At 45.3% G+C, this 17334-nt stretch overlaps 1 protein-coding gene across 1 annotated transcript in view; it reads right to left on the reverse strand.

Moving 5' to 3' along the window:
* Positions 1–17334, reverse strand: part of WDR49 (WD repeat domain 49) — a 139111-nt gene that overhangs the window by 35152 nt on the left and 86625 nt on the right. The window contains exons 11-13 of the mRNA XM_048505005.1: positions 14953–15083; positions 13920–14018; positions 2055–2201 (exon numbers count right to left, since the gene is read on the reverse strand). Of these exons, the coding sequence (XP_048360962.1) occupies positions 2055–2201; positions 13920–14018; positions 14953–15083 (377 nt within the window). The remainder of the gene's footprint in view (positions 1–2054; positions 2202–13919; positions 14019–14952; positions 15084–17334) is intronic.

Below are 17334 nucleotides of genomic sequence, written 5' to 3' on the forward strand. Positions count from 1 at the left end.
AATGAGCAACAGATCAGATGCATTTATTTCACCTTTGCCTTTGATGCCTATTAATTAAGGATTTCCTACTACAGTATGCCAGCAATACCCATATCTGCACTTGCTGGCAACCAACTTCAAAGCATACACATGTACAAAATTATTGCTGTGCCACTGGGATCCCAAGCCAAGACACTAGTACCTATTTAATATTCAATGGCAGGTCTCAGTGGCGAAGCTACCTCGGGGACATCCGGGGTGGTTTGTCCCGGGCGCCACCAAAAAAAGTCACGTGGGGGACGCAAAATAGCCAGACCACACACCCTTCTTTAGCTGAGAAAGGTCCCTTTCTCGCCTTAAAAAAAAAACCCCAAACGCCCAGAATGGAGGCTGCAGCACCCCTCTCACTCTCAGAACTTCTCTCTGAGAGTGAGAGAGGTGCTGCATGCAGCCTCTAACCTCGGAGCTCTGGCCTTCCTCCTTTTTTTAAGCCGAGAAAGGTCCCTTTCTTGGCTTAAAAAGAGGGAACCCATAGCGCTGAGTTTAGAGGCTGCAGCAGCGCTCCTGTCATTCTCAGAAGTTCCCTCTCTCCTGCTGCAGGAGCCGGCAGCGTCAAGGACCCCCTGTCCCCTATGGAGAAGGAGGCTCAGCTGCCTGCTCCATGGGGCAGAGGGGGGAATGGCGGCGGCGGCCTGCTCTCGCTGCTTGGAGCTGCTACCCCAAGTAGGGAAAACTTCCTCTGCCCCACTCCATGGGGCAGAGAGGGGATGGCGGCCTCCACGTTTACTCACCCCCCCCCCGGATCCCTGTGCCATGGCCACCCAAAAGCACCATTATAACTTCTGGATAAAGTAAGTGGTGGCGCGCACGGGTGGGGGGGGTGTGTGTGTGGAAAACTCAGAGGCCATCCTGGGCGCAGCTTTGCCTAGCTATGCCTCTGGCAGGTCTCCCTTAGGCCCAGCCAAAAATCTAGCCTCAGAGACCTCAGTTGTTCAGAAGTTGTTCATTCCATAGTAGAAGTGCATATAAGATCTGGCCAAAGGGAGCCTACTGTGGGAGGAGACATCCTGCTTTGAAGACATGGCTATGGGCAGTGGTGGGATTCAGCAGGTTCACACCACTTCAACAGAACTGGTTGTTAAAATGGTGCTTGTAAACAACCAGTTGTTAAATTATTTGAATCCCACCACCGGAACTGGTTGTTAAATTATTTGGATCCCACCACTGGCTATGGGTACCTGAAATCCATATGGAGATCATTCTGGGCTAAAATCAAGTTTAATGTATTGTCGAAGGCTTTCACGGCCGGAATCACTTGGGTGCTGTGTGGTTTCCGGGCTGTATGGCCGTGTTCTAGCAGCATTCTCTCCTGACGTTTTGCCTGCATCTGTGGCTGGCATCTTCAGAGGATCCTCTGAAGATGCCAGCCACAGATGCAGGTGAAACGTCAGGAGAGAATGCTGCTAGAACACGGCCATACAGCCCGGAAACCACACAGCACCCAAATAAAATCAAGTTTGTTGGAAAGAGGAAGAAGAAGAGTTGGTTTCAATACCCTGCTTTTCTCAACATTTAAGTAGTCTTAAAGTGACTTACAACACCTTCCCTTTTCCTTCCCACAACGGACACCTTGTTAGGTAGCTGGGGCTGAAAGAATTTGGAGAGAACTGTGACTAGCCTAAGGTCACCTAGCAGGCTTTATGGGGAGGAACGGGAAAGCATGGAACGGGTTGTATGGAAAGAGCCATGGTTTGGATCAGGGTCATACTGGGGGGGGGGGGGCATTGTAGGTGGAATATTTGTTCAGGCACCCATAGTGGTTCCTGGAGCTGAGAAATATTACCCATACCAAAGCAAGAATATTATTCATATTAAAGCAAGATTCTAGTCCAGTAGCATCTTAAAGACTACAAGATTTCCAGGATGTAAGCTTTCAAGAGTCAATGCTCCCTTTTTCAGACACTCTCAAAAGCTTATACCCTAGAAATCTTGCTGGTCTTTAAGATGCTACGGGACTAGAATCTTGCTCTCATACTGTAGACCAATATGGCTGCCCACCAGAAACTATCCCATACCTGTTACCGACGTATTCTCCCGGGCTTCTAAGAAGAAGAGCTTGGTAACAGCACTGCAGTTCTCTGCACCAGAGGTGGAGTAGTGAGTCCCAGATAGTGTGTATCTTCTAGAGGACAGCCTGCCAGTAGAACTCCCTTTCTGCAAATCTGCAGAGGAAATCCATTATCAGAGACTGGAAAAGAAACACACTTTTTCATGATGCCAATAATACCCACAATCTATAAGGACATGGAAAGTTCCCTTTCAGCAGCTGTCTCCCTGGAATCTCAAATAATCTTTTGTGCTCCCCTGAGTTGAAAAACCTGTTCAGAGAGGTTAGTGTGCTGAATGGAAAACCCGGGGAGGGGGAGAGGGGGGAACATATGTGAGCCAGTGGCAATTTCCTTTTCAGTTAATTCATCCCCCAAAGGCAAATAAATACAGCCATGAAGACTTGGGACTTGCTCATATTTTCTTAAAAATAAAATCGAAGACCTTCAAAAGCTCGACAAAAAGAAAAGTCTGTGCACTGAAAATGAATCACGCTGTTCTAAATGGAAATGCTCGGGGCTTATTACTGTACCATATCTACAAAAATCAGTGGAAAGTATTCCAGTCATTGCACAAGCAAACAGAAGTCTTGTTATGCTATAAAACCGAACACATTTTTATTCTAATGTAACCTTTCATGGACCCAAAACATGCCTTTTTGGGAAATAAACAAATCTAACGCACAAACCGTTTCACTTTTTTTAAAAAAATTATAAAGACATGTAAAAAATTCAAATATAAATAAAGCCACATTAGAGGTTTAAACAATGCATGGCATCTATGTCTACATCAATTTCTACATGCAAGTAAAATTCCAAAAGTGGAACACCATGAAACGTGAAACATATTTGGGAATATTGCATACAATACATATTCTCTCGGATAAAGCAGCTCACATATACAAAGTGACAGAAATCAAGGCATGCTTGTATTAAATAGTTAGATTAGCTTGCACAAAGGGGGGGACATGATTTGGGCAAGATCTTGAATTTTTAGGGTGTTGTGGTATTTTCGGGTTGTATGGCCGTGTTCCAGTAGTATTTTCTCCTGACGTTTTGCCTGCATTTGTGGCTGGCATCGGCCACAGATGCAGGCAAAACGTCAGGAGAAAATACTACCGGAACACAGCCATACAACCCAAAAAAATCACAACACCCTAGTGATTCCAGCTGTGAAAGCCTTCAACAATATTTAGATATTTTTTTTTAAGTTTAGAAAGAGATGCATTAATGATTTTCGACTCTTAGAGGACGATAGTTTGAGGAAGCTGAAACGAATTTGAGAAAAGCACAGTTTCTCCTGGTGTACATTTCCACTGGTTTATTTCTGGTGAAACAGGTCTTCAACATACCCCCCCCCCTCTCTCTTCTCTCACACACACACACATTTGTTTACCACAGACAAAAGCAGGATGAATATGTAACAAACTATTCAACTAGGGTTCCAGGTAGGAGATCTCTTGAAATTACAAGTGGTCTCCAGATAACAGAAATCAGTTGCCAAGGAGAAAATAGCTCCTTCAGAGGATAGACTCTATGGCAGTGGTGGCGAACCTATGGCACGGGTGCCAGAGGTGGCACTCAGAGTCCTCTCTGTGGGCACGTGCAAACAGAGTTCATCATGTGGGGGGGAATCGCCCTCCACACACACATCTGGACTGGACTGGGCCACTGGGCTCAATTATTAGCATTAAACCTAAGACCTAGTTTTGGGGAAGCAGTGGAGGTAACCCTGTTAAGCGCAGTTAAAACCCACTGATTTTCATGCAAAGAACTAAAGTGTGATCTTTTACCTGGGAATAAGCTTGGATGCTGGCAATGGGCCTTGCTTCTGAGTAAATCCTCCTAGGGTTGTGATTCATCCATTTGAAGAGTTGCATGGTTGCTTCAAAGCAAAGCCAACAACTACCACCAAGCTTACTCCCGAGTAATGCACGCCTCAGAGCCAACTGTTTTTTCGAAATGAAAACCTCAGTATTCAGGTTAAATTGCCGTGTTGGCACTTTGCGATAAATAAGTGGGTTTTGGGTTGCAGTTTGGGCACTCAGTCTCGAAAAGGTTTGCCATCACTGCTCTATGGTGTTAAGCTCCACTGAGGTCCCTTGCCAAACTCCAAGTTCCACCACAAAATCTCCAATAACTTCCCAATGTGGATCTGGCAGCCCTATCAAACCCACCCTCATCTCTCTGAAACAGTGCCTATCTCAACACAAATGACCAACAAACTGGGGAGATATATTTAAAGATATAAAGTTAGGCTTCAACAGTATTCTCAACCCAAGTCCCATTTGGAGAGCAAACAATGGCATGCTGTGCACATGGATGTATTTCACTTCTCCTGCAGATCATGAGGAAGGAATCCTGGTTTAAAACTAACACTTGTTGCATGCATGGAAATATGATGGGGTAGGTTCTAGTCCACAAAACCTCATGATTTTAGCTGCAAGACTTTTATCGTATCAACCCTGTATGAATACTAGAGTACAGGTGTCATGACCCTCTGATGTCCTAGCCTGGGTTCTGCCATATTTCTGTCTATTAAATGCTTCCTGCTTCAGGAGGCCTGGGAATGTACAAGACCACCTTATTTCCACAGCTACAGGGGGGAGGGATGGAAGCTGCAATATTTTCATTTCAGTTCTCACCATCTGTGGAATATGTACGCACGTGTGTGTCTGTGACTGCCTTCCCTCTTCCAAAGAAGGAAAGGGTGTGCATGAATTTGTGTGCCTTCCTGGTTCTGGAGAAGGAAGGGCGGGGGGTGCGCCTGATGTATCTGTGCAGGGGGATATAATGCTTTGTCTATTTTCATGTACTCTGTTCTGACAATACAAGTCAACAGCTTTTTTATGCTTGCCATCAACAAATAAGAATTCTGCTTTCAAAGTATTGATTCCTTCATTGAACAAGTCTTCACTGAGCAACTGGTTTACTGAAATTAGCTTCCCACAAAGTGGACTCCAAACCCACAAAGTGGACTCCAAACCTAGATCGTATGTGTGTGTGTGTGTGTGTGTGCGTGCGTGTGTGTGTAAAGCGCTGTCACAGTTGACTTACAGCAACACCATAGGATTTTAAAGGCAAGAGATTTGCAGAAGTGGTTAGATTTTAATTAACTGTCACGTTTATGTGAGGGAAATTCCAGTGAATCTGCATTAGTACCTCACAGATAACCTGAGTTAGCTTCAAAACAGCATTTCATCGGGCCCTTCCCCACTTACCTTATGCCGCGCGCTTCTCTACGGAAGTACCGCGGGGTCCCGCGGTACTCCCCACTGCTGGGGCGGCGACAACGCAGCCGCCCCGATGCAGCCGCTCTCGCGCCTCCTTAACGCGCGGTTTTCCGCTCCTCTGGAAAACTGAACCTTTTCAATAACCTCGCGGAGAGCGCGGGGTTGTGGGGAAAGGCGGTGTGAGTCACGCCGGGGACGACTTCCGACTTCCCTTCACTCTGAGTGGCGTACTTATCCCGTCCAATCACGCGAAGGCGGGGAGCATGCGCCTTTCGCATACTGGTCGTCTTCTTCCCCCATTTTCTTTACTGGTAGCCAGGCGTCTGCTCGCGGCGCGAGTGCACGCGGCCATTTTCATCTACTCGATGCGATTATTACGTTCATTCCCGATTATTACGTTCATTCGATTATTAGTTCATTCGTTTATTCGAACATTCGAGGGGGTGGCATTAAGCCAAAAGGGGAGAGGCGTTTTAGACAGCGATCCATCAATACGCCTAGCCAAAAACCGCAGCTGCCTGATCCCCATGCTGTTGGAGTCTACTGCGCCTGGAGGCAGGTGAACCAGGGTTCTCCCTGACGCATAGTCAAAGCAATTGTGATTTCCCTCGCACTTGCGGACAATTGTGGATTTAAAAAAGCAAATGTCGAGTGTGGGCGGGAAACCCCATAGGAGGTTTTTGCAATGTTGTATGGAATTTACAGGGCCGACTAATGCGTTGCGATGTGTAGGCGATGTCTTCCCTTCGTTTTAAAAAAATTTGTTAGACTTCCGAGCCAGCGGACAGAATAGCTCCGAACGCAGATCTAGCCCTGCCCATCAACGGCACACGGACCAATCAGATTGGAGTGATTGGAGACCCGCCCTGACCACCAACGAGTAGCGCGCGGCCGTGGGGGAATGCAAGAATTCTGACGCCGCGCCAGGTTCGCGGTTTTCAAAAGGTCTTCCGAAGGAGCTGCTGCAGTGGGGACTGTGACTGCGCGCTCAAAAACGCCAGCGTTTTACGAAACAGGTAGGCCTGCGCATTATTTTAAAAGTGGGGAAGGGCCCATCCTCACAATTCATATGAGTGGGAAGGAGTCAGGTCAGTGGTGTAGCGTGAGCGGAACCACAGGAGCCAATTGGTCGTCGATATCAAAATTAGCGAGGGTGCAATTTGGCACTGTCGCTTACCGCCGCCGCCCTCCACCCCCTCACCACTGCTTCCTGCTGCCTCGCTGTCACTTCCCGTTGCTTCCTGCCACCATGCCACTGCTTCTGCTGCCTTGCCATCTCTTCCTGCCATCTTGCCACTGCTTCCCACCACTTCCTGCCACTTCCTACCATCTTGCTGCTACTTCCTGCCACCCCCACTGTTTCTGCTACTTCACCACTACTTCCTGTCACTTCTGCCACCTTGGCGCTGTTTCCCACTTCCCGCTGCAGGACTGCTCATCTGCAAATGTTCAAGGTTTGTTGGAGTTGGTGGGGGGGGGGAGCTTGGCCAAGTGGGGTGCAGGGGGAAGTGTGGCAGGGGGACAGAGGGAATTCGACTGGGCGGAGGGCTGGGCAGAGGACTTTGTGATGTTATGTCACTGAATGAAGTGCATGCGAGCACCTAACAACAAGCCAAACTCATGCACATCCTGGCTCAATGGTGGCTTGCTGTGACATTCAATGATTGCAGCTCTATTAAAATCCATACAGCAAACTACGGCAGGAATATTTTGTTTTTAATCGCTTGCATGTCGCTTGGAGATTTATTCACGTCTGATGCGGCTTCAGTTGTTTGTGCGGCATTCTGTTCTGTTCTGGCCTTTGGGTCAAACCAATAAACTTTATGATATCGCTGCCTCATGAATCAGGATAAAAGCTTATGAAACACGGCCTTGTTAGAAGGCGAATGAAACCACCCGCTCTTCAGTTTCGTTTTGTTAAAAGATTCCGTAGGAGGCATGTTCTGAGAATCTCTCAGAAAAGTCCATGAATTCTGTATAGACGTGCCTCCAAATAATAAATTGCTATTTTTTTTCCTTTTAAAAAAAGGACTTTTGAGTTTCACTTTTTAGTAGAGGGAGATGCTTGGATTTTATTTGACTTCAGGGCCATCTTCTGCTACATGAGTCCGCATGTGTATGTCACGTTATGGTCAGGATTTAAGGAGTGACTTTCAATGCTTCCAAGGGCTTCGGTGCAAGTGGCGGGATTCTTGTACAAATAATTTAAACGCAGGCACACCCGCACAAATCTGAACGGCAGGATCTCATAGCCAGAGCCCTCCATTTCAAAATGGGCTTGAGATACAGGAGGGAAGGGGACGTTTGCGAAATGCATGCCCCTAGGCACCCTTTTGGGGGCAGAAATGCTTGTGCAGTCCTTTGGACTCCAGCCAGTGAGGATTACCAGCCCCGCAAGTAAACACGCTGTCAATTTTTGGATGATGCAGGGCGGTAATTAATACTGAGCCTGAGTGAGAAAGCGCGGGAGGGAGGCCTTACGAGATTTCTTGTTTGTATGCAAATAAATAGATGGAGCTGAGCTGAGACCAGCTTTAAAAAGATTAATAAGGTGGATTTCCTAAATCTGTTTAAGCATAAAATTTGGATTCAAAATTCTAAAAGCAACCAAGGAAATTAATCCAAAGTGAGGCACAATGGGAGTAGGATAGTTAATCCCACTGGTCCCATATTCCATAGTGAGAGCGGATTATTCCTGCCCTCTCCGTTACCCCATTTCTTCCCTGTTAGGCTTCTCCTGTCCTCTTTTTGGTGGTTTTTCCTGCCCCCGCTTTTTTGATGCCATTTAATGGTATAAATTCACCGCCCAGAGCCCTCCGGGGATGGGGCGGTATAAAAGTCTAATAAAATAAATAAATAAATAATTGTTCTGTTTGTCTTTTAATGTATTCATTTAATTTATTCATTTTAGACTTACACCCTGCTTCCCCACCCATTCCCCCAGACACAGGGCTCGGGGTAGCTCACAACATTCAATTAAAAAAATCTATCAATAGTGGTAAGACATAGTTACAAAATATTAAAGTGCAATCTGTAAAATAGCATCCTGTCTCAGGCATCAGAATAAAGCATGATCATTTGGCAGCCAACAATCGGCATCTTAGGCCCCTTCCGCACAGGCAAAATAATACGTTTTCAAACCACTTTCACAACTGTTTGCAAGTGGATTTTGCTATTCCACACTGCTTCAAAGAGCACTGAAAGCAGTTTGAAAGTGCATTATTCTGCTTGTGCGGAATGAGCCCTAGACTGGCATCAAAAACGGTTGGCACTGCTGATATGTGGTGGAAAACTGGCCTTTATAGTCCTCTAATGCTACAAATTTCTGGCCTTTTTTTTTTTGCTATTCCTTAATTTAAGTTTTATGTTGTGGCATGGTGGTACATTTCTCAAACTAGTGTTTGGGAGACTCACCGGGCAATCTTGGGAGGAAACCGAAACCCAGTGGTGAAATTCAGCCGGTTCGCACCACTTTGGCAGAACCGGTTGTTAAAATGGTGCTTGTAAACAACCAGTTGTTAAATTATTTGAATCCCACCGCTGCCGAAACCCCTCAGAAGGGGGTGTGATCCTGGCACTTATACCAGCACAGGGGCACTTAACACCAGAATCAGGGAGCTGATCAGCAGTGCGATACCACAACACCAGACCTCCTCTGGCACAGAAGGCTGTGCCGTGCAGCAGCGGGTGGAGCCAAGCTTTTGTTGGCTTCCTGAGCCCTTTCGACCTGGGAACACCCCATTTTGCTGGCATGGATTTATGTCAGCAAAAAAGTAGGCACAGCTCATGGAGCTGCATAGTGGGCTCAAGCGGAGCTACCATGGAGAGGGCGGGGCAGAAAACACAGAGTGCACACTGGGTGGACTCTGGCCCGGCTACACCTCTGATTTTCAGGCTAGTCAAAAGAACTTTTGTTTTGGTTGTGATGGGTTTTCCGGGCTGTGTTGCCATGGTCTGGTGGATCTTGTGGACCACAGCCACACAGCCCGGAAAACCCACCACAACCAGTTTAATCCGGCCGTGAAAGCCTTCGACAACTTTTGTTTTGTTTGCTAATTGTGGCACCATAATCCTCTTTGGAGGGGGCACACCTGTGCCATGGTTGCACCATCCCCATCTGAGCCGCCCTGAGGGCTGCACTGATTCATTCAGTTCAGATCATAACCGCTGGGTGATCTCAGCCAAATTTATCTTTCTTTCTCTCTCTCTAACCTTCCTCACTGGTTTGTTGTGAGAACAAGACAGAGAAGGGGAGAACCATATAAGATGTTGCTAAGCTCCTTGGATAAAGGGAAGGATAACAATATGACAGAGAGAGACTTTTTTTTCCATTCCTCTGCAACATTATACTTTGCGTTTTAGGCTTTTCAGCTTTCAGAAATCTCTGTGCAACATTTCAGTCCCATCCATTAGAAGCCTTTTAAAGCACATCTAAATCTAGGGGTTATTTATTCAATGAAAATTTACAGTCTACAATTTGTTTCTCCCTCTCCCCACCAAAAAAAAAAAGCGCCTCCCTTTCCTTGGCCGATGTAGAAGCAATCGATCAAAAGACCCCTGTTTCTTATCTATCTGCCTCCTGTTTTATAGGCATTCTAGATGGCAGAATTTTGGAAGATTAAATATTTTGTTCCTTTAAAACTTGTCTTGGTGAAATACCTCAAGCGAGCTTCATAGGAAACGTAAAACCTGCTTGCCAAGCCGTTCTGCGAACATACTAAGTTACGTTTTTCCTTCCTGCCATAATACACCCTTTCCCCCCCTTCCCGCTCCGCACATGCCAGTATTTCTTCCATAATGGAAACTGTAGTTTGTAGAGTGGGGAACAATTACGAATTGCCTGCCGGCATGGTGCTTAATATATGATAACCATTAGTGTGTGAAGACTCTCAACCCGATGAAATTTTTCAGGTTATGAACGGCCTCGAGGGGAGGCTCAGTGGCAGGAGGGCTGCCTGCCATTATTTATCACTCTGCGCCAAAACAAGGCAAAAATTAAGGGAATGCTCCCTGCTGAAGGTAATAATGTATTTTTTAAAATGCTGATGCGCATCCAGGACAATAAACAGTAGCTACGGCCTTGAGAGCAAAGGAAGATTATCAAGGAAGACTGACATCCCCACTGGCTTTTTGTTATTCTGACAAGGGAAAGACATAAACAACCTCCCTAGCTGGAAACTCATTATTAGTAATTTCATAGATCAAAGTTCCCCAAGCTTTGGTAATCCCACAGAATGAAAGACGGAAGGAACTACTCTGGATAGAAAACAAACAGCCATTCACCATGCAGCCACTTTTACAGGCGGGGGGCCTTACAACTAAGGAGCTAGTAGTCTGGTAGGCCTGCCCGTATGACCCCGCTCTTTGCTCCCCCCGGGGTTTCTGATGAGTTAAAATTATCCACCTGGTACAGGGCAAACTCTGCAGCAGTCTACTCCTTATTACCAAATTACAAACCCTGTAGGAAGACTGGAAATGCACCACATGATACAGGGATTTCATTATTAGAAATCCAGTTTTGTGCCCTGATGCCATAATGCAGTGATGGTGAACCTTTTCGAGACCGAGCGCCCAAACTGCAACCCAAAACCCACTTATTTATTGCAAAGTGCCAACACGGCAATTTAACCTGAAGATTGAGGCTTCAGTTTAGAAAAAACGGCTGGCTCCGAAGCGTTCTTTACTTGGGAGTAAGCTTGGTGGTAGTCGGTGGCTTTGCTTTGAAGCAACCGTGCAACTCTTCCAATGGGCAAATCATGACCCTAGGAGGTTTACTCAGAAGCAAGCCCCATTGCCAGCAACCGAGCTTACTCCCAGGTAAAGGATCACGCTTTAGTTCTTTGCATGAACATCAGTGGGGTTTAACAGCGCTTAACAGGGTTACCTACACTGCTTCCCCAAAACTAGGTCTTAGGTTTAATGCTAATAATTGAGCCCAGAGGCCCAGGCCAGCCTAGATGTGTGTGGGGGCACTCTGTTTGCGCGTGCCCACAGAGAGGGCTCTGAGTGCCACCTCTGGCACCCGTGTCATAGGTTCACCACCACTGCCATAATGCAATTGTAGGGAAATGTGACTCGGGGTTGCAGCTTGAGGGATGGCGTGCTAGCCCTTTCCAGCCCTCTTTCCAAACTGGAAATGCTCTGGGGATGTTATACTTGTATTTCCCCTACTCGTAGGGCTGTCTAGCCCAAAGTGTGGGAACACCACCACCACCCCAGGTCCTGTTACCTGCTCCCACTCCAAGAAGCAACAGGACAATATATAGAGGAGCCTCATGTACTAAGGTAGCCAAGTTCCAGTTGGTAGAATAAACTGAATGTTCTGCAGCAGTAAGCTCCAAGTACACAAGTACTATGTATTGAATGCCATTATAATGTTTAAATATAGAATGAAGTCTCTTGATGCTTTAATAAAGTATTATATACAAAGCAAACATAAGATATAACTTCTTAGAATAATATTGAAATCATACACAAAGAATCATAGCAGCACAGATACACACAAACAAGCATATTGTAGCCACAGGCTCTTAAGGCAGCTAAGTGAATACTTTAAAGAGAGGGTGATACAATAAGAGTCATCATAAACCCTAAATTTACCCTAAATACTGGGCTGTTATTATGGACTGTCTACCTCCAGATAGGGTAAGACTTCAGAGACCAACTTCACAGAGGCCCATTTATATGTTCCCGTTTTGGGTAGAAATGACAAACGTTATATTGAACACACCCTTCAACGTTGTTCAGTCTTTCTAGGGACTGTGGCAGCAACTCAGTATTTAGGGCGTACCATGAATTCTATTGTAGGGCCATCTCTTTAAAGCATTCACTTAGTTGCCTTTAGACCCTGTGGCGACAGTATTCTTTGTATGCATCTGTGTAGCTATGATTCTTCGTATGTGATTTCACCAGTGCCGTAGGTATAGATTTTTTATAAGGTGGGTTCAGTGACTGAGCTGACTTTCTGGCTGTTCCGCTCCATGCATTGTTTCAAGCAAGCTGGACATGTAATGGGAGGGATTTGAACCCATGAACACCCCCCCCCTTACCTATGTGCCTGTCACTTCAGTTCTTTTTTATACCAGTGACTGAACCTTGTTTACATATAAGGTTCAAGGTGAGGTGACCTAAGAGGAACTTGGGGAAGCCACAGATGCCCTGGGAACGCTTATGCAATAATAATGCAAAACACTCTCATTCCAGCTGTTAACCACATAACAAGAGAGAAGAAGCAGTGGTGGGATTCAGCCTATTTGCACCTATTCGGTAGAACCGGTAGCTAATTTTTGGCTAGTTCAGAGAACTGGTTGTAATCCACCACTGAGTCCATTTGGAACCGGTTGTTAAATTATTTGAGTCCTACCGCTAAGAACAAGGCATATAGCTTGCCAACTGACTGTTCACTAGTATTCTAAGGAAAAGTTATATCCTATGTTTGCTTTGTATATAATACTTTATTGAGACTTCACTCTATGTTTAAACATTGTATTGGTGTTTAATATACAGTATTTGTGCACTTAGCATACTGGCGCAGATCACTCAGTTTGGTGAACTTCCCGCCCAATTATTCCAACATGGTGGATAAACTTCCAGGTGATTGCTGGAGATCTGCTGGGATTACAATTGAGCTGCAGCTGATGTCTTGAGAATGGCAACAGAAGCATTTTGGGGAGGAGTTCTGCACAACTTTTTCCCCCAAACGTTTTGAAAACGTTTTATTTCAGCCCAAAATGGTTCTATTTGGAAACACTAAACTAGCGATCTTTTTTCCTGAAATGTTTTCAAAACATTTCCTCATTGCTGTGTGGAGATCAGGAAACATTATATTCCTCTCAGCCAATTTTGAAGCTCTGGCTCTTGTTTCTCTGCCACTTGCCATCTGCCATTTTCTGCCACTACTCAGTGCCATCTGCCATTTGCTGAAGTATCCTACAGATTTTTTTTCATCTAGCATTGTGACTGTTCACCAGTTCCATCATTGCTGTGCGCAAATAAAGTTAGTATTGCCTGCTGATTACACAAGGCTGTGCAAATTTCACGTCTGTGTAGCTTTGAAGATACAATAGTGTCTTTATTAAAAAAAGAAAAAAGCTGTTGTCTCTGAAGTACTTTATTTTTCTGTGCTATGTGGACAAAAAAAAACCCAGAATGGTTCTTTTCAAAACATTTGCACAACATTTTAAATGTTCTGTGCACTAAATGCCCCTATCATCCACCAGCTTAGCCATATAACAAACATTATGTAGGTTTGACAGAGGCCTGAATTCTGCTACCAGACCCTCTCCCCCAGCAACCTTCTACTTACCAGAATCTATAGAGTGTGATCACTTTATAACTGGGAAATTTCTGGAGGCAATGCCCGGAGAGGGTGCAGTGTGCAGACAAGAGAGAACTCATTGGGGAGTTCATCATCCAAAGCCACCATTTCCCACACAGGAAATGATTTTTGCAGTATGCAGATCAGTTGAAATTCCAGGAGAAATTCCAGAGGTTGGCATCCTTATTCTTTAGCCTGCCAAGTGCCAACCCCAAGTTAAGGTTACTTAATGTTATTTATTCAGGCAGAACACTTTCTTAGCATCCCATTATGATTTGCACAAACCTGAGCTGGATGGTACGGTTTTCCTTGGATTCAGGTTCAATTTGATGTAGGCATTTTCTGTGCTGTTATTCCATACAACTATTTCGCCACCAGAACTACCTGTATCAGACAAAAAGTCAACAGGCTGCTGAGGGCTGTGTGCAAACATTGGACTTTGTATTACATATTTTCTTTTCTTTTCATGGGGTGTGTGTGTGGAGATGCAGTCGCACTCTGCCAGCTCCACAGAGGAATACAAATCAGTGCTTCTTGAACAGCTGCACAAACCAACATCAAATGAAATAACACTCTATTCTATAAATTAAAAGAGGACTTAAGTCACCCATCAGAGAGTCAATCTGACTTACTGCCTGAATGATTTCTGTTTGCAGAGTGGGCTTCCAATATATAGGGCTCATTTCAGCATTTTTCCTTAAAAGTTAACCTCCCCCCTCCCATCTCCAAGTCTCATGTCCACCAGGGTTTTCCAAAATCCCATTCCTTTTATGCAGAAAATAGAGGATCTGCCAGTGAATATCAATTGACTCCCTGGTAATTCACAAATAGGTTCTGCAATTGACTCAGTAGCTTAACCAGAATGTGCTGTGCCACTCCCATGCTAGAAGACATTCACTCAGTTTTTCACTTTAAAAACCTAATCATAAACCTCACTGACTTTCCAGGGTAGACACTGAAACTGCCAGTTCCTCCAAGGAGTTGTACATTGGGTTTTCCCCAAAAAACATTTTATTTGCAGCCTCAAAACGTTTTAAATACATCCTCCTTTCTAACCATTCTTCCAGCTGAAACCCCCATACCCAAGAGCAGGAAGATCAATCCCATTATTTTACGACTCTCATTCCTACAGGGATCTTTCTTTGTCTCCTTAGGAAGCCCTAATTTGTTCATGTCCAGTAAGTAATTCAGCTCTGCCAAGAGCGTATTAGCTAAATCTTCCCCGAGCAGCAGTAGAACCAGCTGTGCATATAAATGATGAGGGCCCTGGTTGGTTCCAGCCTCTGGATGGTGTATTAGGCAATAAATGTTCCCCTACCTGTAACTAAAGTTTGTGGAGGTAAAAATGCCGCACATAGGATATCATCCTGGTGTTGAACTCCACCTTTCCAGTCTGAAGGCTGAACAAGACTCTGGGTCAAGCTGCTCAGGTGGAAGACAGTAATCATTCTAAGAAGAGAGAGTAGCACAAAGAAAACAGCAATTTCTTGTCATTTCCGACCCCCTTCCCAAACTGTAACACCTTATTATAGCCAGAGGCTTATGTATTTCTATATCTCAGGTTCAGATATCCAGAAGCCAAGATGTACTCCTGGGAATCTTTACAACATAATTGACTATAAGTGAGTCCTCAAGAGTGTTGAGAAAGAAGATTGAAAGAGCAGAGGCTGTGGAATTTGTCTAGGTAGAGCTTGTCCACTGACCAGTAGGAGGAGGATCAAAACACATGGGCTTGTTAGTTTGGAAGGAGGAATAGGTGCACATGTCTATCTGCACTCCGTACCACAGGTGGCAGCTTTGGCAAGGCTAGCATGGGACTTGCAGTTTGTAAGCCAGAAAGTCATGCTTGGAAAAAAAATAACTCTTGTCTGTTTCTTGTGCTCCTGGGTTAGCTGGCCCTAAGGACACAAGAAGCTGTCCTTCTGTACTGAACACACACAGTGTGCAAAGGCGTATCTAGTTCCGCCGGGCCTTTGGAGGAACCGGCCGCTAATGGTGCCCCCCCCCCTTGTGGCCCTGACATCTAGGTCATTTACCATCTAACGAGACTCGCCATGCCTCCCTTTTTTGGGGGGGAGGGAATTTTAAATCTGGAATGCTGGATGCCAATTATATCCTTGGTTACTGAGACTCATTGCATAAATTACATTTCTAGCTTTTATCGCTGCTTTTAAATGTTTAACTATTTTATATTGTTATTTTTATATGCTGTACACCGCCCAGAGCCCTTCGGGGATGGGGCGGTATAAAAGCACAAACAAACAAATAGGACAAATGGAGCCCAGAGACCAAATCTGAATTTTCTGCCCCCACCCCCCCACCCACAGGCACCCAGGTCTACCACCCACAGCCCAGGTCTACCACCTGGAGCCTGTGCTGATGTCCAGGTCTACTGCCTGGAGCCAATGCCAGCATCCAGGTCTATTACCTGGAGCTGGTGCCGGTGCCCGGGTCTATGTGCACCCGGGGACATGGGTTATCCCATGTCCCCATAGGCGGTACGCCCCTGCAGTATGACCACTGTTCTTTTTCCCCTGTCTCCGCAAGGTAGGTTCAGACTCTTACGACTGGTCAGCATGAGTGCAATGTGTATAGAACTCCCATGCAAAGAAATAGATTTGATGGCCAAAAAAAGAATAGTTCTCAAAACTTTGGGTGAGATCCCTCAGAACTGCTCCTCTGGAAGCAGCGCTTTCCCCCAGGGCAGGGGTAGGGAACCTGCGGCTCTCCAGATGTTCAGGAACTACAATTCCCATCAGCCTCTATCAGCATGGCCAATTGGCCATGCTGGTAGGGGCTGATGGGAATTGTAGTTCCTGAACATCTGGAGAGCCGCAGGTTCCCTACCCCTGCCCCAGGGCAAAGGGTCATTTCTCCAACACACTTGCAGCCGAAGAATGCCCCTCACAAGATAAGAAAACTCTGCCATTGGGATAGTGCATCAGCAGGATCCAGCTCAACTTGCCTGTGGGCTTCCTAGAAGCACATGTGTGAACAGACAGCTGGACATTGATGGGCCTTGGTCAGAATTCAGTATGGCTTGTCTTTTGGTCTTATGTTAACTGGAATCTTTGCAACATAAAGGGAAACATTTTAAGGTTCGGTCTTCTTGTTTTCTTTTTCTTTTTGTACTTTATTGATTTTTCTTTTTGTACACAGACTACAAGTATCATTCTGGGGCTTTTTCAACACCTATTGTTCCATTGTACTTCTCTGCTGCCAAAACATAATGGCAACTGTCTCCGTCGCAACACACGCAGTTTCCTGCCATCGAAGAAGATGAGGGGGATAATTGCTACACTCCTCTCCTCGCAATGGTGTTATGATGACTTGTGTAGGTGATTTTTTTGAAAAAAACCCCCTGCATATAAAAAAAAAAGCCGTTTAAAAGATGGAATTCTTCAACAGCCCAAATTATATGCTGGGTTACAAACATCCCACTGGCATAAGTGTGAAGATGGCAAATGCTCTGGTTTTATGCATACACTGGATTCTTGTGGTATTTATTCCTCTAGAGAAAAGGTAAAGGGAAGTTGCAATTAGTGGTACATTATAACTTACTTAATGAACGATTTGTAATCGCTAGCAGCTGCTTAAAGATTTCCCTCCTTCCCTTGCCGGAGCTCTATTATTATATGTCTCGTGTTTTTATCCCACACTTTCTCCTCAGTGGTGTACATGGTTTCTTGACCTTTTTTCT

The sequence above is a fragment of the Sphaerodactylus townsendi genome, linkage group LG08 (genome assembly GCF_021028975.2).
Source record: "Sphaerodactylus townsendi isolate TG3544 linkage group LG08, MPM_Stown_v2.3, whole genome shotgun sequence".
Lineage (NCBI taxonomy): Eukaryota > Metazoa > Chordata > Lepidosauria > Squamata > Sphaerodactylidae > Sphaerodactylus > Sphaerodactylus townsendi.